The sequence below is a fragment of the Buteo buteo genome, chromosome 5 (assembly GCF_964188355.1).
Source record: "Buteo buteo chromosome 5, bButBut1.hap1.1, whole genome shotgun sequence".
Classification (NCBI taxonomy): domain Eukaryota; kingdom Metazoa; phylum Chordata; class Aves; order Accipitriformes; family Accipitridae; genus Buteo; species Buteo buteo.
Window position 1 is genome coordinate 16,490,971 of NC_134175.1, and position 23,074 is coordinate 16,514,044.

General features: G+C 38.2%; 1 protein-coding gene and 1 long non-coding RNA gene across 3 annotated transcripts in view; both read left to right on the top strand.

Moving 5' to 3' along the window:
* Window positions 1-1,423: 1,423 nt before the first annotated feature.
* Window positions 1,424-18,634, top strand: NUP35 (nucleoporin 35). 2 transcript variants are annotated; one of them, XM_075027953.1, is made up of 9 exons: window positions 1,424-1,565; window positions 2,383-2,553; window positions 4,486-4,613; window positions 6,335-6,395; window positions 7,210-7,351; window positions 7,744-7,813; window positions 7,904-8,032; window positions 10,102-10,257; window positions 10,627-18,633. In XM_075027953.1, the coding sequence occupies exons 1-9, from the start codon at window positions 1,547-1,549 to the stop codon at window positions 10,702-10,704; spliced, it is 954 nt and encodes a 317-aa protein (XP_074884054.1). In that variant the 5' UTR covers window positions 1,424-1,546; the 3' UTR covers window positions 10,705-18,633. The 2 variants fall into 2 exon arrangements, with proteins under 2 accessions (XP_074884054.1, XP_074884055.1); XM_075027954.1 differs by lacking the exon at window positions 2,383-2,553 and having other exon boundaries at window positions 1,443-1,565; window positions 10,627-18,634.
* Window positions 18,635-18,659: 25 nt separating this feature from the next.
* The window catches only part of LOC142031084 (uncharacterized), a 148,542-nt gene continuing 144,127 nt past the window's right edge, over window positions 18,660-23,074 (top strand). The window contains exon 1 of the long non-coding RNA XR_012650398.1: window positions 18,660-22,467. This is a non-coding gene — a long non-coding RNA (uncharacterized LOC142031084). The remainder of the gene's footprint in view (window positions 22,468-23,074) is intronic.

Sequence of the window (23,074 nt, forward strand, 5' to 3'; positions counted from 1 at the left end):
TTTGGTCATCATTTGCTGTCCTCTCACTCCATTCCACATCATGTATAAAGAACAGACATCATAGAATAGGTAACTTTGACCCTCCTGACAGATCTCAGGCTGGAATTACTGTCTTAAGATGGCATGTTTAAAAAAAAAAAAAAATTGTAAAAGATTTTAATAGTCTTTTTTGTGGCCTTCATGTTAGCTCTAAATGGTTTGATATATTAATATACAATAAAATAAAAAGAACACTGTGTTTGGATAAATTTTGTGCTGAAGTGATTTGAAAGGTTTGGTTTCAAGAACTGATGCAGTATTCTCTCCTTGTACCACTAGTTTGAACCATAGTGTGTCATTGTGTATGAACTACACTGTGTCTTGTTCTCAATATTAATTGCTCATGCTAAATGCTAATGCAAGGTTTAGGTTAGCCCCAGGCCACCCGCATCTGATTGCTATTCTGTGGTCATCGTTTCTGTTAAAAAATTCTCAGTTATGGGTTTCTCTAGGTTTGCTTTATTAACAACTCAGAGTTGGGCCACCACCGCAGTGAATGGCAACCCACAAAATTTTCTCTCAATTTTATATACCCTTTAGGTAGTTTATAATCTCAATCCAAAGTCTTTGTAATTTTCCAGTTGATCGGGGTTCCCATGTCGTTATCACTCATCATCATCTTATTTCATCAATTTTTGTCTTGTTCTGTCCGGTCATCACCCTGTGGTTTTCGAAGTCTGTCTTGGGTCAGCCATCTTCTCGTCCTCTTTACCTTGACGTCTCATACCCGCACAATTCTGAGAAAACCTCTCTGGTTGTTTCATTAACTATTTCGCATTTACCTTTGTAAGCTCTACATATTTTAATCACTCCCCAGCTAAGCACCTCTATCTTGCTGATTTTTCATCTTTTGTTTGATCTGTCTCTACTGATTAGCTGGACTGGGTTTTAATCCGGTCCTGGATTGGGGCTATACCTGGGGGCAGGCTGAAAATGCTGTTCATGGCCTGTTGAGCAGCTCTGTTGCCATTAATAGCCTTAACTCATTCTATATTAATTTCTAACAGCCTTATAGTCCTAAATTTTCTAAAATCTTCTACAGTTTCCCCATTTCCATGGGGGAACGGGTCACTGCATTTCCATTTCATATGTGGGTGGCTGTGTGTGCTGTCAGCCTGGGAAATGACTGATGGTCTTGTCCCTGGTGAGTAAGCTTTCCCACTTCACCTCAGCTGCAGGTCCATGAATTCTTAGCCCATAGAAATAGTCCAGGACAAGCATTTGTAACGATAACTATGGTTCTTTAAGTCGTTGTGTGTGTTAGGTAGGCGGTTCGGGGCAGAGGCCCGGCGGCCGCGCACCTCTATGGTGAGTAACACCTGCCCCGCGGCCTGGGGGCGGGCCGCGCGGGGACGTCACCCTCCCCTCCTGGCCAGGGCCCCTCACAAGATGGCGGGAGGGCGGGTCGGAAGTGACGGCGTGAGGAAGTTCCGTCCCGTTTGAAAGGGCCCGGCGGAGCTGCTGGTGGCCTTTTCCCGCCGCCCGGGCCGACGTGGCTGTCCTCGACATGGAGCCGCAGCCCGCAGGTAAGCCGGGCCGCGGGGCCGCCCCGGCTCCCCCCTTCCCGGCGTCGTAGCCCCCTTCGGTTTTGCCTGGCGCCGCTTCGCCCCGCGCGCGCCGTTGGGCGGCTCGAGGCGCCTCAGAGGTCGCTGCTGTCCGGCTCTTCTCCTCCCAGCGCTGCCCGCGCTCCTCTGGGCTGCTGAGGGGATTGGGGCTGGGGCCGGTCCCTCGTTCCAGGCGGGGTACGCGTCGGGGCCAGTCCGGCCGCCGCCGGGCTCGAGTGGGTGATGGGAGATCGCGCCGGGATAAGTGCCTTTGCGGTTAAACCGAGCAGCCGCCGCGCTGGCGCTCCGTGATCGAAGATCCGTCCCTGAAGCACCCCGGAACCTCAGGGCGGCTCAGGGGTGTGGCGGGCCCGGCTGGGGCGGCAGGGCCGCGGGGAAGCCGCGATATGGCTAGCGAGACCCCGCGGTGCTCCACCGAAGCACGTTCCCCTTGGCTGGGGCGCGGAACCGGCCGGCTGGGGAGGGGAATCTAGCCTTGGCTTGATTGCTTTTATGTAAGACGCGCCGTTAAAACAACCCCAAAACCGTGATTACCCTCAAAATCAGAAATCCGGCCATAAGCAAAATAGTATGTTTTAAGAACGAAGTCTCGGTGTGGCAGCTCTTGTAGTTGCAAAAACTGCAAGATTATGATAAACTTTGCTTATTTGGAAAAGAAATTATTAGAACCATTTTAGTCACTTCCTGCATATTGTTTTACGTTTCTTTAATAGAACCACTGTTTAAACAATGGAAAAGGCTTCTTCCGTGTTGCTAAATTTTGTTTTCATTAACACAGGAGCAGAGCCAATGACTCTTGGCTCCCCGACATCTCCAAAACCAGGAGCTAGTGCTCAGTTTCTTCCTGGATTCTTGATGGGTGATTTACCTGCGCCAGTGACTCCGCAACCACGTGCTTTAAGCAGTCCTTCAGTTGGTGTAATGGAAATGAGGTCTCCGCTACTTGCAGGTCAGAATTTGTTAAATGATGAAAAACTGACCTGCAAGTAAAGATTTGGTTTGTCTTATTGCTCTACGTGGCTACTTGAATTCTTGTAGTTTTATAACTTTCTGAAAATGAACTCAACTCATTGAATAAATGGTGAGCTCAAATGTATTCAGTGGAGTTTAGCTAAATTGCTCAAAGTAGACTTAAGTTTAATAAAAGTTTTAACCATGCCAGTTTGGGTACTGGGAAAGGTTGCTTTTACAGGGCAAGTAATGTGAACCTCTCCTAATGTAAAATCAGTTTATATGGCTCTTTACAAGTCAATTGCACATACAGCCATCAATGTTTTCTCTTTAAAACAGAGATGTCTGCTGGCAAGCTAAATGCAGCTTGTGCAAGCTGCTGATTTCTTTGCAATGAATTCTAATAAGTCACTTATAGATTGTCAGACTTCTAAAAACTAAGAAATACTTCTTAACTAGTATCTAGTGGTTGTGTTTACCATCTTAATGTCTGCTGTAATTGGGCTGGAGTAGTGACTTTCCTAGCTGTAAATGCTCATCTCTTTACAACCACCTAACTGATTCGACTAGAAGAAGACCTTACCTATGTTTCTAAGATTCTGGTATTATATGTCTCTTCTCTGAAAAGTGTGAGCGAGTAGTTAACAGCTTCATTGATTTATTTCATGTCATGGGTGATCTTGGCTTTTGTATTAAATCAGTTGGCTTAATGTAAATATCTGTTGGTGTTAGTAATTTTGAAGGAGAAATTGAGGATTAAAGTACTGCAAGATAATTTTAGATATTCTTTTCTTTCAATTTCAAGCAGAATTGGACTTGATGATCCTTATGGGTCCCTTCCAACTTGAGTTATTCTATGATTGGTGGTCTCTGTCTCCTGCTTCTTGCTCTTGTCTGTCCCCACCACATACAAGCCTCTTAGGAAAATATTTATGAAATTGAAAATAGTGATGTGAATTTCACTTAATTGTTTTCAAAAGGGTTTATTACAGCCTCAGAGTATCAATTCTGGAAAAGGGGTAACTAGTAAGATACTAACACAGGCCTCCCAAAATGAGTGGTAAAGTATATCACTTAAACTGAAAACCATGATGGGAGAGTGCTTTATATAATAGACTGTAACAGTTCTTGGATGTGTTAAACAGTTCAGAGAGGAGTCTTGAAGCTCAGAATTTAGGATTGAAAAGTACTTTGGAAAAGCTTAATTTAAGTTGAACTGCTTCCCCCCATGCCCACCCCCCACCCCAGCTGGGGTAAACCCACACAAAGTGTTCAGAGATATGTCAATGTCTTTCAGTGAATTTAATTCTCTGTTATACTGGAAGTCCCAAAATTTACAAAATGGCAGAGAATCTGGCTTAACTTCATCCTGTCTAAATGCAAGCTAGTGCTCGCTCTCAAGAGCTTACATTTTTATTTAATATGAAATTATGTGGGAGGGAAGGGAATTTGGATGGTGGGAATGTGACAGCATGTGCAATGTCTGTGTGCATTTTGGTATGGTTCTTTAGCGTGTAGAATGTCTCAAATCTTAAAAACCTTGCTTTTTCATCTCTGCTACAGGGAAGTTAGTCTCTGAAACAATTAAAATACTTTACTAACCTGCCTTTAAAATAGGAAGATGTAGCTGTGCTCAGAACTTCATAAAAAAGAACAAGTGTGTGTCAGTAGTGAATATACTGGGATTATAAAAGGTCTAAAAGTTTTAGATGGTACTTGTGTAAGGAGGTAGTTTCTGACACATATGTGATATTCTTATGTAGAACATTGAAACCTGAGCAGTTTGGTAGGCCAGATGGTTTTGCAAACCCCCAGTGAAACAATCAACATCTTTCATGGCTGAATTTATGGTTGAAATTTCAAGAACAAGTAGCAGTGGAGTAAAATTACAAGTTTTCTCATGCTTTTCATTTGTTTCTTTTAATTGCAGGAGGATCTCCCCCACAACCAGTAGTCCCTACACATAAAGATAAAAGCGGTGCTCCACCAGTTAGGAGCATATATGATGAATTATCTAGTCCAGGACTTGGATCAACACCTCTAACCTCAAGACGACCAGTAAGTGGCTTAGGTACTGGCCTATTCTTAGCAGAAGATGTGAGCTAGTTTACTGCTTCAGTGAGTTCTTTAACTCAGTTGTATAAACTGTAGCAAAATGATTGGTGAGTCTTCAGATCATGCTGTTGCTTACTCTGGGTGTTTGGTGTGCCTGTGTAGTCTAAATGGGAGCTGCAGTCATGGAGCTATCTTCTGTTACTGATTTTTGATACTGTAGAGAATGAAAAATGCAAATCATGCCTCTGCTATGCTTTGTACGTGACAGATGCAGACTTGTTGTGGCTTTTCACCTTGTTGTAAATGTATTGGGCTATTGATTGCCAGAAAAGTCCAAATACATGTTATCTTTTCTTTTAGTGGGCAATAGAGGCACTTACTGAAATAGAAGGAATTTTGTGCTGAGTACAATATAAAAATCAAAATTTGGGCAGAGAGGTGGGGTTAATTTTGAGAGTAACAGTAAAACTTCTAGAAGGTCATTCTAATAATAAAGTCCGCTACTTACCTCAAGTGAGCAGTCAAGCCTTAGTAGGTTCTTTTTCAGTGAACATGATCCTTTTGATGCAAGGAGAAGGCCTTTCACTGAATGAGCAGTCTTTTGAGTGTTGCCTCCTGAAAAGTTTATCCTGAAAGTTCAAGTTCTCTGTGAAGCACAGAATCCAATACTGTCTTAAAGGACTGGATATTTAAAAAACAAAACAAACAAAACCACCACCACCAACAACAACAAAGGCAGCTGTCAGAAGGCATGTTGCTAGGTCTACAGGTGCTGTAGTTTGTTTGATCTCGTATCTAAGAAATGCCATGATTCAGGCTAAAAATACACTAAAATTGTTTTGGATGTTGAAATCCTTCTATGTTAACAAGAAAATAACTACTAGCAGCTAAAACTTCAAGTATACTTTCCTTCAGTGCAGCTGCACTAAGTAGTTGAGAGGGAAAGCAAGTCTAGTGATGAGGAATACAAGTGAGGGTTATGCTTCCATGATTTCTAAGCCCTTTAGACTGTGAAAATCAGAGGCTGGTAACTTCTGATGCTGGCATCTTTTCCAGCAGGATGCACATGAATGTGTGAATTACTATACTACAGCAATAATGAGATGCCTATTTTGAAGAAGTTAAAGCTGTAAGGTTTCTGAGGATGGATACCTAAAGCTACTTAGTTTCACAAAGCATGTGTGATTTGTGTTAGGTAACAGATTTTTCAGTTCCTCTTACCTAAAGCTCACCTTAAACCTAAATAAGCTTTCTTCTTGTATACTGGTAGCTCTCTTTTGTTAGATGACAAAAAATTGTAGACGGACCCTGAATCCTGTTGCTTGTGGTGCTTCCCTTCTGTAGTTTGCTCTACACTCCCATACTATCTCTGATACTTGCATTTAAGCCTCTGATCAGGGAAGTTAACTGCGTTCTCTTCTAAGGCTTAGTAATCAGCTGGAAATTCCAGGATGTAATAGTTGAGGCATGCTGGATGTCCTGGCTATCCACTAGGCTGTGTGCTAGAATGTAAAAACATTGTCAAATAACTTTTCATTAATAACTTTTAATAATCTTGTATTAAATATACATGTAAATGTCAGTTCTTACTCTTAAAAGTTAGGAGTAACTTAAGGCAACAGTTAATATTCTTGCCTGATGCTTAAGTTACCTGAAAATGATCTCTTCTGATATGTGAAATGTACCTCTAAGAATGATTTGTTACTTTCTGTATTTTAATACAGGCCAGCTTTTCTCTAACACAGAGCCCATTGGTTGGAACTATGCCATCAACTCCTGGAACAGGTAGATGTCCTGTGAAAATACATAATCTACTTCCTTACTGCTTTCCTTAATACACAAATCATAGAATCACTTAGATTGGAAAAGACCTTCAAGACCAAGTCCAACCATCAACCACACCCACTAAACCATGTTCTGAAGTGCCTTGTCGACGTGCTTTTTGAATACCTCCAGGGATGGTGACTCAACCACTTCCCTGGGCAGCCTGTTCCAATACCTGACAACCCTTTCAGTAAAGAAATTTTTCCTAATATCCAAAGATATCACTGTTCAAGCTACATCAACTCATTGCTAATTTGTGAAGGAGTTGCATCTTCTATTTACTAGCTTTTCAAAAGGGATGCAGATGTGAATAGGAAATACTTTTCCACTCTGACTGAATTTCAGCCAACTTTACTTTTTCCTTATTCAAAATTTGTTGTTGAACTGAGCACAGAGGTGGTTGTACTTGAGTGAAGCAGCTGAGATTGATGGGTCACCTTCCATCTTCATAAGGTTTCCTATCTTGTGTACAAACCTGTGGCTTCTTGCTAAGCCTAATTCCACTGTCTTGTTCTATTTGGCTTCTGTATTAAGCTGCTGGCGTTCAGAGGTCAAGGAGGAAGCTAGGTTGCTAGCCATAAAACTTACTAGCATGCTTGCAGACGTGAAGTTTAGATTGACTTACTGTTTGTCTGTATCTGCAAATAAATCTCCCATCAAACTCTTCCGTATACAAGTGAATGCTTGATACTGAATTTATTCTTTTACTATAGGCTCTTAAGCTTACCTGTCTTGCAAAAGTAATTTGTTAAGCAATGCCATTTCAATTTAACAGCTTCGAGTATGTTCAGTCCTGCAAGTATTGGGCAGCCTAGGAAGACTACTCTATCTCCTGCTCAGCTAGATCCTTTTTATACTCAGGGTGATTCCCTGACTTCAGAAGATCAACTTGATGACACATGGGTAACGGTATTTGGGTAAGTTGATTTCCAAAGTATTAGAAAAATCAGGGGTGGAGTCTTTGCTTCATATGGAAAGAAGTACTTGGACGTTGCTGTTGTCTGGCATTCCTAGGTTCTGCAGGAAATACAACTGTGGTTAAAGCCAGCAAATGCATATATTTTCGTGAAGCACCTTAACTTAAGCTACATGTTAATTTTTTTCAAGTGGGAAAGGCAGCTTTCTACCTTTGAGGTGTGTGGTGAAGTAAAAATGCCTAGAAGATAATATTCCCCAAGTCACTGCTTCTAAAATGGCATTAACACACTGGTCTCTTGGATTTCTAAAAACCCTTCATCTGGTTGTATTTTAGCACCAGAATTCTTCAACTACTTGTTATAATTTTGGGGGTATTTTTTCTGTCTTTCAGATTTCCTCAAGCATCAGCTTCATATATTCTTCTACAGTTTGCTCAGTATGGAAACATATTAAAACATGTGGTATGTCTTAGTTTGAGACTTATTTCTGAAAACATTCTGGCTCATTCTTTAAAAGGCTAAATTTCACAATTTTCATTTAATCTCATATAGATGTCCAACACAGGAAACTGGATGCATATTCGATACCAGTCTAAGCTTCAAGCCCGGAAAGCCTTAAGCAAAGATGGAAGAATTTTTGGTGAATCTATCATGATTGGTGTCAAGCCATGTATAGATAAAGTAAGTTAACAGCTGCTTTTAAATATAAGGTACACTGCTTTTGGGCTTCCTCTTTATATTCACTGACCTCTTTAATTTTTTTCTTTATGAATTGCAAAGCATAGGTAGTTTAGTTGTATAGGTATAGTCTATTATATCTTACCTGAGTTTTTCTTAAGTATTTGACAAGATTTCCTGCTGAGAAGGATCATTATGGGAAATCTCTGCACTCCTTGGAAGTTACAATGCACAGAATTATATTGCTGTACAAGATATGAATTGAAACTGTAACATAAGAGCCAACTGAGATAAAAGAGCTTCTCAGACTGGAATTTGTGGTACTTTGTGGGGCTGTAGTAGGTATGTGATGACAGATTAAGACTGTTATTGCTCCTAATTGTCTCTCTTTTTTTATGTGACTATTTATCTGATTCTGGGTTTTCAGCTTATCTTAGTACATCAGACTGAAAATTTGTTAGCAAGACAGTCCTGATCCTATTCTCCCATGTGCCCCCACAAAACCATGTCCCTTTATTGTAAGTAGTGGTTGGGGTAGGCATGGCTGTATTTCAGTCTAATTTTATCATGAGCTGCTGGTTTCTAGGCATTGATAATGTCCTGACCATTAACTCTTGCAGTACTTTGCAATGGGTACTGTACATTAGCTTAAGCAAATGACAGGCATTCTTTTATAGTTCACAGATTATTTTTTTGGTCTCCTCTAAGGATAAGTGATGCTAAAGAGTAATGTAAGCTTTCAAATGTAAACCCTTCTGAGAAGGCAGCCCTAGAAATTGAGCTTGCAATTACTTCAATTTTTATCAGTTTGAAACATTTCTTATGCTGGTTAAAATTCAGAAACAAATGTACTTCAGTGCCCCTTTCCTCTGTGGGCTTCTGATGGTAGGGCTTCCAGACTCTTCTTACCTTATTTACTGTTTTGGTGTCCAGTTTGTATCAATGACTTGCCTATAAGCTGAAACGCTAGAAGTAGTGATCTAAGACATTTAATTGTCAGGCATCTGATCTTTGTTGCTTTTGAATTCTCATTATGTCTTTTGTGGATAGTGTCCACTTTCAAATATCAATAAATAAACCCATAACATTAACCTGTAGAACTGGAGGCAAAAGATTTCTGGACACTAGTCCATTGAGGGTTTGGCATTAGGCTGTAAAACTCTTCCTTGCAATTGAAAACTAGATATGATGGATTTGACATCAGTGCTTAGGCTTCTGATTGAAAAGTAGCAGTTAGTTCCATGGGTTCCCCTTGTGCTGAGCGGAGTCAGCTGCTACCCACACTGGACACCAATCCTATCCTGTATTTTGGATAGCTGTCTCCTGACGGATGCCCTTCTGAATTTCTGCTGTCCTTAGGCTGGTTGAATGTTGTGCTCCACTGAGTCTAATTGCAGCAAATTTGGTCTCCCCAGGCTGGTTGTCATTTCCCACGTTGTTTTCTCTGGGTTCTCGTGGAACTTGGAACTTGTGGTTCCCATCAAGTCACTTGCTGCCTCTTCCATTCTACATGCGTTCTTTTCTAAACATGAGCTTACAAAATCGAGCCTTCTGACTCCTTTTCTAGCATTTTGTAAGGGGACTGAGTGAAACTCCTTGGCAAATTGAATCTGAGCAAAAAGCTGCAAGTTTATGGTAAAGGCTTGGAGACTGTCCTGTATGGATCAGGTAAAATATTTCAGAAGTATTTAGAAAGAGGATTTTACACTACTTAGTTCAATTGGGCCTGAAAAAAGTTACTACTTGAAGTTTGTTGCAAGTCTTACAGTTTATTTTCTCTATACTGTTTCAAACTTGGCTGACATTTAGTACATACAGTGAACAGATTACAAGCTTCCACTACTTTGCAATGGCATAACCCAACATACAAATGAATGCAGTGAGGAAAACGCTTGGTGGTGGTGTGTACTTGTGTGCTCTGTACTGACAGGCAATTTACCTGTGGTCTTTGCTAGCTTTGAGATGTGAACATATTTTATCAAACTCTTCTAGATAATAGATAATTACAGATAATAAAGGTTGAACTACTGCTTTTAAGTATTTGTTTACATTATATTAACCATCTTTTTAAGAGTGTGATGGAAAACTTTGAAAGGAGCTCTACATCCTCAATTTCTTCAGTTTTCACTCCACCTACAAAAGGTGTCAGCACACCAGTACAACCTGCAAAGATTTCTACAATGAGACCTCTTGCAACAGCATATAAGGCTTCCACTAGTGACTATCAGGTATTTTAAAGGAAACATAAGTATGTGTTTTTTAATGCTATCTCACTTTAGTTATATGAGGCTGTACACACATTAACTTCAATGTGACCCTTGCCTTTATCTCCTCCTGTCATTTCTTTAAAGATGTGGTTCAAGTACAAACTCAGTCTGTTTAGTCCCCAAAATAATAATAAAAAATAATAAATTTATGACTTGTCACTTTTCCAGAGGTTAAGGGCTTGTTTTGAAAATCTTTCAAATGTATTTTGTCAAAATATAGTAGCACTTAGGAAAAGAAAAGAAAAAAAACCTGGTTAGTATAAAACGAATTAACTTTGTGTTGACTGATTCTCTTTATTTTCTCTCTTCCTCTTTCCCCCCACCTTCTAGGTGGTTTCTGACAGACAAACTCCTAGGAAAGACGAAAGTATTGTTTCTAAAGCAATGGAATATGTGTTCGGCTGGTAATACACAAGAAGAAGCAACACACTAAGTTGGTCAGGGTTTGAAATATGCTACTGGCATCTGTGGTTAGTTGTATAACTACTGGTGGCAGTATTTTAACTTACATCTCACCTGTTATGCCTTCAGTTAATTCAGCAGATATGTAGCTTGCACTTTAAATGATGGCAATGTACACACGGTTTTAAAAACTGAGTAAGTGTAAATATAAGTGCTTTTTTTCCCCATTTGTGCTCTGATTGCATGATTGTAGAAAAAATATCAGCACTGACTTTTCTTCTGTAATTACTTTCTGTGAATTACTTCCCAATAAGTTGGAAATGTTTAAAATGGCAGCTTTATTTACTGATGCCTTTAATTTTCTTGTTGGGGTTTTTTTCTGGAAAGATGATGGGCTACTTGCAGGAAGAACACTATGCACAGCTGACTCCCAGAGACAGGGACTTTTCTTAGTATATGTGACTAATTTTTTTATTAGGATTCATTGCTGTTTTATAATTATCTCTGGCATCGTGTTCTAAATGTCATAACAACCTTTTAACTCTTTGTTTTAATAATAAAGCTAAATAAAGTTAAGTTTTTCATAGGTTGTTTTTTAAACAAGTATGAGTTCTGTTAGGAAAAACTATTCACAGTACTGTCGATTAAGTGTGATGCTGCCTGATGTTTATTAAAGTGTTATCAGCAGAGTAGATGCTGCTGATCTTTACTGTAGTAGTACCAACCAGCGTTAAAACTAACTAATGTTTAAATGTTGTCTCCATGGGTATTTTGTAGCAGTGTGTACTTAACAGGTAACAAACTAGTATTCTAAGCTATAAAATGTTGAGTTGAAGTAGCTGAATAGAAAAATGCAATGTGTCAGTGGCCAGAGCTGCTTTCATTTCAAGACTCGTCTAAGCAATTTTGTCTAAGGTATTGGCTGAATGATGAGTTTGTTTTTTTTAATTGAACTTGCCCCTGCCTTGAAGTTTTCTTTTGGAGGTGAGCCTCTCAAGTAATCATATGTGTCATGTAAGCTCATAGTCTTTGAGATAAAGGTCTCTTTCACCTGGGAAGAGAGCAATTTTTGGGGGAAATTACATGCAACTATTTTTTTTTTTTTAATTTTTTTTTTATTTTGTGGCTGTGTTAGTGGGGGTCAACATCAGCATTTTAGTTTGGGTCAACAGTGTGTTGGTCAGGTGAATATCCAGTCATTCCATTTCCATGCTTTGCTTCACACTGCAATGTGGTCTCAAAGTTCTTCAGCTGCATTTCTCTGACGAAATTAGATTGAAAGATTAGTCCAGGAGCATGCCTTATGTCCCTCAGATGCTAATGGGCATCCAGTTTACAGGGTTAAGCTAGAGGTAGTCCTGAGTAAAATCCCCAAAGCACTTAGTGAGAAGTCAGGTTTCTACCTCAAGGCACTTTCTCCTTCATTGTATGTGTTAGAATTAACCTACATGCAGGCAGATTCAGAGATTTTTGAGATGCATTTTACTGTATTTGCTGGCTGATGCTTTTGCAATATTGGTTGCTACTCATCCATTTGCTTTTGATCAGAGGGAGCTGCTCAAACCTAATTAATATCTGAATGTGTTTTCTCAGAATACATCTGGCTTTTTCTTGGTGAAAAAAATTTGTCATGCAGATGACTTCAGAAAGAAAATACATAGTTCAGCTAAATTTTTGTTTTGCTAGTTGCTTTGCAAATACACTTTTGGTGCGCTTCAGACTTGTAATGATGTGTATAGGATTTAGTTTAGTGAAGTGATGAAGAATAAGATAAAACTTGGATCAAGTAAGTCTGAAGCTAAATATATAAGTTGGAGCCAAAGTCAGTAGTTTGGCTGACCTGTTTTACTAATAAGTACCAGATTTAAAACTCTGCTAAGTTGTGGTTTTTTTCCCAGTTGTTTACCTTAGTGTCTTGTTTCTCATAGCTTTAGGAATGATTTTACTAATAGGTCATTGCAGCTTCCTTAGAGTAAAAGCACTTGGGAGCAGCAGATGTTGTTTACTTTGGTCTGAATGTAGTAAATAGGAGAAGAAAACTTAGAACACGTAAATCTGTGTACTTCTGGACAGTGTAATTAAGAAATTATTTTTACCAGCAGAAGCCATATAAAGACTGCTGGTAAGACTTACTATGTTGTCTTAGTGTTGAGTGCTAGTTAAACCCTGGTATCAATGGTTTGGGCTTACAAAATACAAGAACATTACAGTCCCACACTGCACAAACCACTGCACAGCTTTGTTGCAATGTGTTCCTGGTAATATCATTCTTAATTATATAAGTGTACAGGGGCCATGTGTGAAAGGGTAGAGGATATTGAGCAGTACATGCGTGAAGAATCTCTGAAACATTTGAAAGGTCTTCAAGTAAACCTTTTCAAGGCTAGCGACTGTTGTTAGGTAGCATTGCATTTAAAAATCCAATTCTTTCCATTCGTTAACTGTGTACCTGCTGCTTTGCAATAAGGAAGGATTCTTCTCCAGCTGTGGTTAGATGTGATTTACATTAAAACCAAAGTTATGGACTTCAGCTAGTGGTGTGTAACATATTAATGAAACTCAGTTCTGGTTTCAGTTGTACGGAGTTTCTTGTAAGACTGCGGACTACACTTTTCATAGGATTATGGCTTTAGTTTAAAATAAAACTCATCAATACTTATTTTCTGTTGTCTGCCTCCATCACAAGCATGTTACTCAGGGATCCAGTTCACTTCTCTTAGTATATAGAGCTGCACAGTTTTAAATTCTAGAAGGACTTGTTGTATTGTTTCAATGGTAATTTCACTACAATTTTAACTTCTTTTTTGGTAAAGACTTTTATAACTTGGAGACAGTGTTTATTTTTGTCCTCCGTTTTCCCTCCAGCCCCTCCTCAATTTAGCTTTCTAGTAACTTTCAAAGTGAGTGATATTTATTTGGGTAATCCACATATATTTATGTACCAGAAAATGAAGGTCAAATCTTAGAGTATGTCATGTCTGCCTCTTATTTCAAGTTGTAGGCATCTACCTCCACTCTGTGGCTGTTCTTCAGAACTTTAATGAGAGGTTTAACTAATACTGAATGGAATATGGTATCTTAATTATGCTTTCATTAGTGCATAAACAATACTGTGAGAAAGTAGCAGTGCTCAAATGTCTCTTAGATGAACTGTTTTTGTAATAAAAGAAGAAAGGACAAAGATGAGTTTATTAAATATCTTAATTTGGGAGTAATTCAGATTTCTAAATGTTGCTTCAATGAAATGGTTCTTAAACTTTATTTAAAATCTTACCAGTATTCACTCATCTCCATTTTGAGACGAATAAATTGACCAAATGATATTTTAGCAGAATATACCACAATATCCATTTTGTATGAACATAATTGCCTTTTTTCTGATAGGCTGAGTACTTGTCTAAAAATACAAGGCTTGCATCAGTTTTCTTTAATTTGACTGTAGATGACTAGACCATGGATGAGTCTGCAAAAATGTACTGCTTAAATATGTTTAGAAGTCGTAAGCTGTTCTGTTGTTGAGTGAAAACAAAACAAACTGGCTTACAAACAACTTGGAATCAGGAGTTGGTTTACTGAATTTCAGACTGCAGGTGAGAAGGCTCTGGAATAAATATTCTAGATCTCTAGTAAAAACATCAGTCCTCGGGCAACTTCATGGCTTTGTGGTAGTGCCTTTTTTTAACTGTTTGGACAAGAGTAAAAGGTGTTCTTTTGATGTGGTGTGTGTCTCAAGTATCAAAGTGCAAACAGTACTGACTGTCAAACTTCTGTTAGTCTGTATAAATTAGAGTTCAGCTGGTGAAGTTACCTTTAAAAATGAATGCATAATTAATAACTTCGTAAAATGTGTTTGGCCTTCTATTAAGGAATCCTTTGACTCAAGTACGTTTTTGTGTAATGCATATTAACTGTGCTTCTGTCAACAAAGTAATATTTTCCACTTTTCTGCAAGTAAAACTCATGTTTAAATCAAGAGCATGTCTGAGAAGCTGTAAATTCTTATGTTCTGTATAATGTCATCAAATACCTTGATTCTTCTTCAAGTTCTTCAGTTTTGTAAGTGAGCTTTCAGCTTAAATAGTTTATTGCTGATGTAAGCAGATGCAGTTAAAGTGACCCCAAAATTCTGGTCTGTGTAGATGAAGTGCTGGTTTTTGTTCATTACAGTCCTTTTGTGTGTGAAGTTGGAGACTTTTCTGATTAGAAGCAGCATGAAAGTAAGGAATTGCTCTGAACAGTCATTGTTTTATTTTGCTCAATTGTTTATCACATCAGATTTTGGTATAGTTCACTGCAGAAATCGGTTTACGAACATCTCTTTCATTGTAGGGGTTAACAGAATTTTCAATATGAAAAATACAGAACTCTTTCGGTGATTTTTTTCCTTTCTGTTGTGTATGTCAGCCACCTAATTAGCATCTCGTTTAGCTGCCTTTGGAGCCCTGTGTGTTCTGTGAGAATCTGTCCCTTGTTGCAGAATTAAATTCCAAAAAATGCTATTTTCTTTTTCAAGGATCTTTCCAAACCCCTGGTATTAAGAGGGTAACTTTGAATACATGAAGTAAGGATAACGTCACAAATGGGTGTCTGTGGAGATCTTGGAAATGGTAGTTCTGTAGTGTGGATTATCCAGTTATTATTAATAGACTATTTGTTTTGAAACCTGAAGATAGTCCAAAACTGGTTATCAGGTAAAGTGCTGTAGCTGAATATTTTAGTTGGAGCCCAGACTGGGGAGTTTTTTTTGAGTTCTAGTACGCTAACTGGTCGTTGTTCTTTTGCCAAAACTCCCATTTCCTTCTGGCAGCTAAATATATACCTGGCTTGAAAGAATCATGGTTGCAACAGTGGCTGTCATGACATAAAGCACTGTGAAATGAATTTATTAAACCGTCTAAATCTTTAATATATTAATAACATACATTATTAATTCAACTAGTGTCAGTTTCCAGTCTCCTGCTTGAAAATGCTCAGCAATCCAGACTGCAACAGAAGTCAGATCTTGCTTCCATAAAGTCATAAAACTGTAATTAAATGTCTGCTTTAAAAAAAAAGGTCTTTGCTGCAAAATAACCAACTTTTCTTGCACAACATGCTTTCTTAGCTGGCAAGTACTTTGAGTTAGTGGGTTTTCTCCCTGAGTGCTTTTAACTTCTTTTTAAAGCTTGCAAATTTGATTTGTTTGTTGGGTAGGATTGCACTGCTGGATAAGATCATGCTGCTGACTTCAGTTAAATTGAGTGAAGGCCTGCAATATTTTGCAAGCATGCAATATGATAGCATGTAGTGTCACATTTCAGTAGATGAAATACAGTTAAAATTGTCCATCATAGGATACTATAATGGGCTATTGATTTTTAGATGCCACAGTTTCTTTGTAATTGAATTGTGCTCGTGAACATATGAAAATGTTCATTTGCAGATTGAAGGTCATAAAGTAAAAATTGCACAAACGTCAACCATATATACAGGCTAGACAACAGTCTAATATTAATTACATTAGTTTTTCAGATGACTGCATTAACAATGGAGCTTGCATATACATTGAATAGTGTAGGTTTTGTTCTTGCTAATGCTAAATTGGAAAAAAAAAGACATTAATTGTTATTCCTGTGCACTTATTTAGACGTGCCAGCTTTCCAGTTTTTAGCATTAGAATGAGAAGTATCAAACAGCTTTCACTCCAGGTAGATCGTAGGAATGGGATAGGATTAATGTATATGTTGACTTAAAGGCTTAAAACATCTTTCTAAATAATGTTGTTCACAGACAGTTGCATAATTAAGGATTTAAAATGTATGTTTCATTATTTTGTTATGGAGACAACTAGCCTAATAGATACACAACTCCAATATTAGTATTTTAATGGACTAGGTAATGGTAGTGATAATGACTGTCTTTTCAGCTTTGACCACTTAGTCCTTGCTAAGCGACTTACTAGTTGAGTCTTGAAATGTTTTGGTTTTTTTTTTTTCCAGCTCTGTATAGAGTTGGCACTGGAAAAGGTCCTGAAAGAGAATTATAGAATATCTCAAGCTGGAAGGGACCCATAAGGATCATAGAGTCCAACTCCTGGCACTACAACTATGGCAGTAGTACATGTTATAACTTATTACTAGTTGCGGTACAGTGGTGGCAGCTGGCATTCCATGCCCCAGGAGATGAAAACAAGTTTATTTGGATGAATTAAAGCTGTAGTAGCATATCAACATGTGATGCAGGAGCAGCTGCATAGCTGCTTTATTTCTAGGAGACTTGTGGCATCTGACTCTAGATGGTCATATAATGAACCTTGAGAAATGTTATGTGTATATACCAGCTAGTCAGGGTATCATTGATGGAATACATAATGAGGCAAAGACCAGGTGAAGTATAATTATATATTCAAAAATAAAACAAAATTGGTAAGGCAGGAAGAATAGTCTGAAAAAGTGATTGGGAAACTTTTCTACTGTACAAATATTTATCACCAAACTACTGTAAAATATAACAGGTATTGGAAGCTTATGTACTGATATCTTCTGCCATTTCAGAGGCGTTTGAAAAGTTTAAAACTCTGACTTAAATTCGACACACAACTATAACAATGGTGCACTTACGTCTGAACCTTAACACCTTGCATGAAAAAAACCAAGGTTACATAAATTTTTCATTTGCTTTCAGACCTATCACAGCATGAAGAGTAAGAAATAGTTTAGTAGCATTTTCTCAGTGTTATTCTTCTGTCCTTTTTTTTGTGCAATTAAAGTAGCATGATAAAAATTGCCACCTGTTTCTGAAAAAACTGCCACCTCTGCACTGTGTTAAGTGGGAAGCGCTTGAAATATGGTTGACATAGCAATGCTGTAAATGCTTGTAGTGGAAGAAATGCTTTCTCTACCTCAAATGTTCTTCAGTGGCATTCTGTGCCAGGTCTTTATTTGCTGGATGAAGGATTTCTTTAACAACTAGAAGTGATTTTTCTGGTTATCATTCTCTGACCATTTGGAATTAGTGAAATTTGAGTCCCTGTCGGATGGACTGGGAACAACTATGCACGTAGTTTGTATGAACTATTTGAGCTGGAAAAAAATTCTGTGTAGGGATTTGATTCTACAATCTGTGTTAGGTTCTGCTAGATTTTTCTGTCTCCTCTCTCAAAAATTCTGCATTGTGAACTGGCAGGGGTCGGTTCCACTAAAAGATGTGCCAGCTTTGTTATAGAACTGAAAGAAATGAGATTATGCTAGCTGTTGTTCAGATGTAAAACCACTATTTCTCTCCTTAAAAGATATACCGAAGCTCTACAAGCTTCCTTGCAGCAGTATTGCTGCACCAGTATTTTAGCCTACTGAAATTTGAGCTACCAGTGTCAAATATTGTTACTGAGCAGGAATGATGCTCCCCATAAGATTAGGGCTTTTTCCTCTAATTATATATATATATAAAAACCATATATTGTGGTAAACTTGTGCAATAATTTATGGATGTAATTTAAAAGACTTTTTTTTTTTTTTTTTTTTACAATGCATGCAAGGCAGAAAAAACCTGAAGATGTGGTGTGATGGCAGGAAGGAGTTCTTGAAGATCTGTTATTAAAAACCTGAGGAATACTACCACAGAAGTTAGTCAATAGGAGTAGAAAACTGTTACTCTTTAAAAAATAAACAAAACCAAACCCCAAAACTTACTTATTGCAAGTAGTGTTTTCTTGGGTAGGACTGATCATTGACCAGATCATTTACTGTTAACTGCATTTGAAATTCCAGTTACAAAGTATATTGTAATTGTTCTCTGAAGCCACTAAGAGCCAAAAATTAATTTTACTTCAACTGCAAATCTAATTGTTCTTTTCTGAAGTCTTACAATATTATATTTCATATTAGGTGTTTTTAATCATAAGAATGTCTTCTCAAACTTTTGTCTCCTAAAGTCAGTGGGAATCTTAAAATTGAAATCTCTATGTTATGTTATGTTATATAATGGCAGGACTTAAACAGTTGATGAATTTGACTGTGTTAAATGAATTGCGGATATATTTTATTAACTTAACCTCATACAAACAAATGCACTAATGACAACAAAGAAAATTCAGTAAAAGTAGGGTAAACTTTTATGCAGCTCACAAGCTAATGGAAGAAAGCCTGAAGTTTTCACTGCCTCTTAAGTTGTCTTAACATTCACATGAAATACTTTTTGGTTTTGGGGTGGAAGTGTTGTTTGGGATTTGTGTTTGTTGTTTTTGTTTGTTGTAACAGCAGCCCAGCACTGTTAGAGCTAATGGTGTAGACATTCTTTGTATTCAGTAATACAAAGAGAATATAAAACTAGCCATTTTAAAAGAATAAGAAATTAATATGGCTTACTGCAGCAAATTCAAGCAGCAACCTGATCTGGCATATTAGGTCAGAGTGCTTGCCTAGACAGGATCTAGAGCTTCATGTATATTGGGATTAAATATGATCATCTTTTCTTATAGCTATGTGCAAAATAGAAGAGGATCTGTTAGTAACCTGCATGCTGTTGTTGTGAATGGTTGATCATATTCCCTCTTGATCACTATTTTCAATCCTACCCATTATTTCTATCCCAATAGTTTTCTTCCCAATTTATTGCATGCTCAAGTTCAAAAGAAATAGTTTTGCTTTCTGGGGAATACAAATAAACGTTCTACAGTGGAAAATGTAGCCCACCATTGCACTGCCTTTACCCCATCCTTAAAGGTACTTCAATGGTCATACGAAGCCTTTTTTCCTTTTGTGTTATGTCAGTGTTGAGAGATTCACTGATCATATCTGTTCTTGTTGTATCTCAGGTTGACCTTGGCACAGCAGGAAAAGTCTTCCACAATATAAAGAGACACCAATACTTGGCAATTCGTATGATAAACCAGTGAATTCTTTTTATACATTTTAACTGCCAAGATTCTAGGCAGTAAGTTGTGTGATCTATACCATGCAGGGAGAAAAAGTATGGGAATAGCAAATTGTATAAAAGATGATGGCTATAGAAGCTTTAGGATACCATAAAAGTGTCTGTTTCCAGAGTTTCACTATTAAGTGGAAAGGATCTGGCTCTTGCAGGAGAATCTCTGTCTAGAACCCAGGGATCTCATCTCTTACTTGCTGAGGATTGTCCGCAGCAGAAATCCTGAGAATCTTCTGATAACTTAAATGTCTCAAATCCTGCATGATTGTCTGAGACCTGGAACACAGAAATACTTGTTCTGGCACCTGTGCTATCGTATTGGTTTTAGACTACCATTCTTGTCATAGTGCCTTTTGTAAGCACTATATAGACGCTTTGGAAGAAGTAGGTACTGCCTTGCAGAACTTAGAACCTGGCAATGTGAGATTGATGGAAATTGGGGTCTTCATTTTATAGATAAGGAAACTGATGAACTGAAAGATTAAATGACTGATTTCAGGGTTACATGGTAGATCCAGAGCAGCAGAACACATGCAGACTAGAGTCTGGTTTGAGCACTGTAATAGAATTCTTCGCTTCTTGCTAATGTCACTATGGAACTAGCAAATTTTTTTTAAGAGAACTCAGTGTTGGGTAGCTTCTGCTAGAAAAGTGGTTAAGGCTGTATTAGTGCACCTTTTCTTTTGCTGCATAAACATACAGAGATGGAAATGCCTCCTCCCCTCTTCCCCCCTGCTTTTGTGCTTGCTCTGTATTTGCAAATAGGAAGCCAAGTTTGTTGAGAGGGGTAGAAATAGTGCCCTCGCGTGTTATTTCACTTTGCCATCTTAAAATGCTATAGCACCTCTTATCAGCTAAAAATCAAGAGTGGTACACAAGTGTTGTCACTGCAATGCAGCTGTTTTTGTGGAATAATAGCAAAGAAGAGAATAGAAATAGCAAAGGGGGGTCGGTGTGTCATGGAGCAGTAGCAAATATTACGTACATGACAGTTAAGTCCTGCTCTCATGCAGAAACAATAGAAATCTCTCAATAAAAGAGAACAAAGAAATCTTGTGTTACACAAAGGAGAGAGGGGAAGAAATACTCCTGTATCTGAAGTATTAACTGCATAGTACAGCTTCTCTAAGAGAGGGGAAAGAAAGCTTAGTTTTTTCCCTCCCACCAGAGGCCCTGTCAGATGGAGATTTAAATGGCCAAGCTACCTGACAAAACTGGTATATATCCCAATATTTGCATAAAAGATTTATTAATTTTTTGAAAATATAAGTTTGGTAGGAATGTTTTGGTAGACTGAGATTTCCATGACACATAGAAGTGATACATCAATTTTTCCATTCTTCCCCCCCGCCCCCCCTCAGTTTTTAGTCATCTTTATGAATTACTATATATATTTTCTTCCCAAGGATAAGGAGTATAAGCTTAAAATTACATTCTTTCCTACTGACAAGATGCTATCTTCTGTATAGCCTGTACAAAAAGCAAAGTGTGTATGTGTATCATAGGCTTTGCAGGCCTTGACCTCTGGAGAGGCCATGTGGGTTTGAAAGTTGGCAGAGATGATTGCAAAAAGTAATGAGCTCATGACCTGGTGTTTTGAAGCAGCGCAAGACACTGTCTTGGGTATTGATCCAAACTGGGATCTCAAAAGTGGCTACTGCAGCTAAGATTTTTGTTAGATTTCATGTGGTCTCCCTACTGGTAGCTTGGTTTTGAACAAAGATCTTGGCAAGAGGTTCCCAGGATGAGAAAGAACTTTGTGAGATGTAAAAAGGACAGTAGGGCTTAAGGCATCAGTTTGGGGTAGTCTTACTGAGTGCCTACACTTGCACATTTTGCCCTTGGCGTTTTCTGGTCAGACACATTAGTCTTGCTTCTACCAACTAGAAATATGAGGGAGAAAAGGATGTCACTTTGTGTGTGATAGTGACTTCAAAAATGTCAGTGTACTCTAAAAATACTGTATTGACTTCAAGATTTAGGTCCTATTAATAGCGGTGATATTAGATTGATTTGGGACTGCAGGTCCTATATCATTTAGAAGAAAGAAAGAATTGAATCAAACTGAAACTAACATTCTGTTTAAAAAATAGAAAAAGAATTGGAAGTAGATTGGCATGGGAGTGATGATTAGGATATCTGCTGTTGTGTTGAAACAAACTAACTTTCTACAAAATTGAGCTAAGTAATCTAAACTGTGTGTGCATCTACCCCTTTATAGTGTGATAAGATTAGTGATGTCATTTAGATTTATATTTTCTTTCATCAGATGTTGGCAGCGTAAGCTCTTGTTTTGCTTCTGCATTACTGTGAGGGCACACGGAACCTAGTTCTTCAAAGGACTGAGTACTTTTACAGGATGACTCCTTGGGTAAGGGTGTTACAGTAAACAAAACCAAAAAACCTCCGAAGGTAGAGCAACAGGTAGGTTATCTGATGTTGGTTTACAAATTCTGTGTCAAGCTGGCTTAAAAGAAAGGAACAATCAGTTTGTTTTCGTGGTCTTATTTTATGATGATAGTCATAAAACCTCTGTTTTTGTATCAGCAAAATCAAGGAAACTTCCACAGTATTATTAATGTTTGAAATACAAAATGTATTAGGTTGTTTTAAAATGGGAAATCTGCTTTTGGCCCAAATCAGGAGTCAGGTATTTGATTGATTAATTCATAATTGATTTTAATTTCCACTTGTAAATCCTTCTCTACCAGACACAGCCTTACTGGAGAAAAGTGAAGTGGTGCTCACCTAACTAGTCTGTCAGGTTGTCCCATGTCACATAGTGCAGTTGAACAGCTCATTCCTTAACTGGCTGTCCTTCTAGTGCTGGAAAGGGAATTCTTCTATTCATGGAAATACAAGGTAAGTTTATCAAAATAAAGTGTTAATTTATTAAATTTTAAAATATTTTTGTGTTCAAGAAAATGGAAAACCTATAATTCAAAATAATGATTTATGTTCTGCTATCTCATGTCTGGCTTAACCAGTTTGCAAATACTGTATTAGGCTGGTTTTGCAAGAGTACCTTTGTCCACCAGGGATTACTAGTTCCAGTGTCACCTTGTGTTAATACAGTTCAGGGATGGAGCTGGCTTCCACATGTTCATGCTGTGCTGAAACTAGTAAGGTGTCCTGGCACTGGGCTTGCAAGGGAGCAAGGCACAGAGGCACCCAGTCCTGTGTGGGCAGTGGAGTATCTAGATTTGATGGAATGGAAGAGAAAAAAGTTACAAAAAAAGGGGAGGAAGGTGGCACTGGGACCATTATGAGTTGCAAGGAAGGCTGTCATGGGGAGACAGCAAATTGACTACCCAACACTGTTTCAGTTATTTCCACTGAATGTTTTTGGTTATTAAAATGCAGTGTTCTTGTGTCTTGCTATGTAATTTCATTGAGGGTTTTCTTTGAATTTATTCTTGTACTAATAAATAAAATCTTTGGGGTATTTTATACCTCAGTACTATTGAAA

Coding starts and splice junctions, on each gene's coding strand:
- NUP35 (XM_075027953.1), top strand. Junction 2,554..4,485: donor GAGGTCTCCGCTACTTGCAG/GTCAGAATTTGT, acceptor TTTTAATTGCAG/GAGGATCTCCCCCACAACCA. Junction 4,614..6,334: donor CTCTAACCTCAAGACGACCA/GTAAGTGGCTTA, acceptor ATTTTAATACAG/GCCAGCTTTTCTCTAACACA.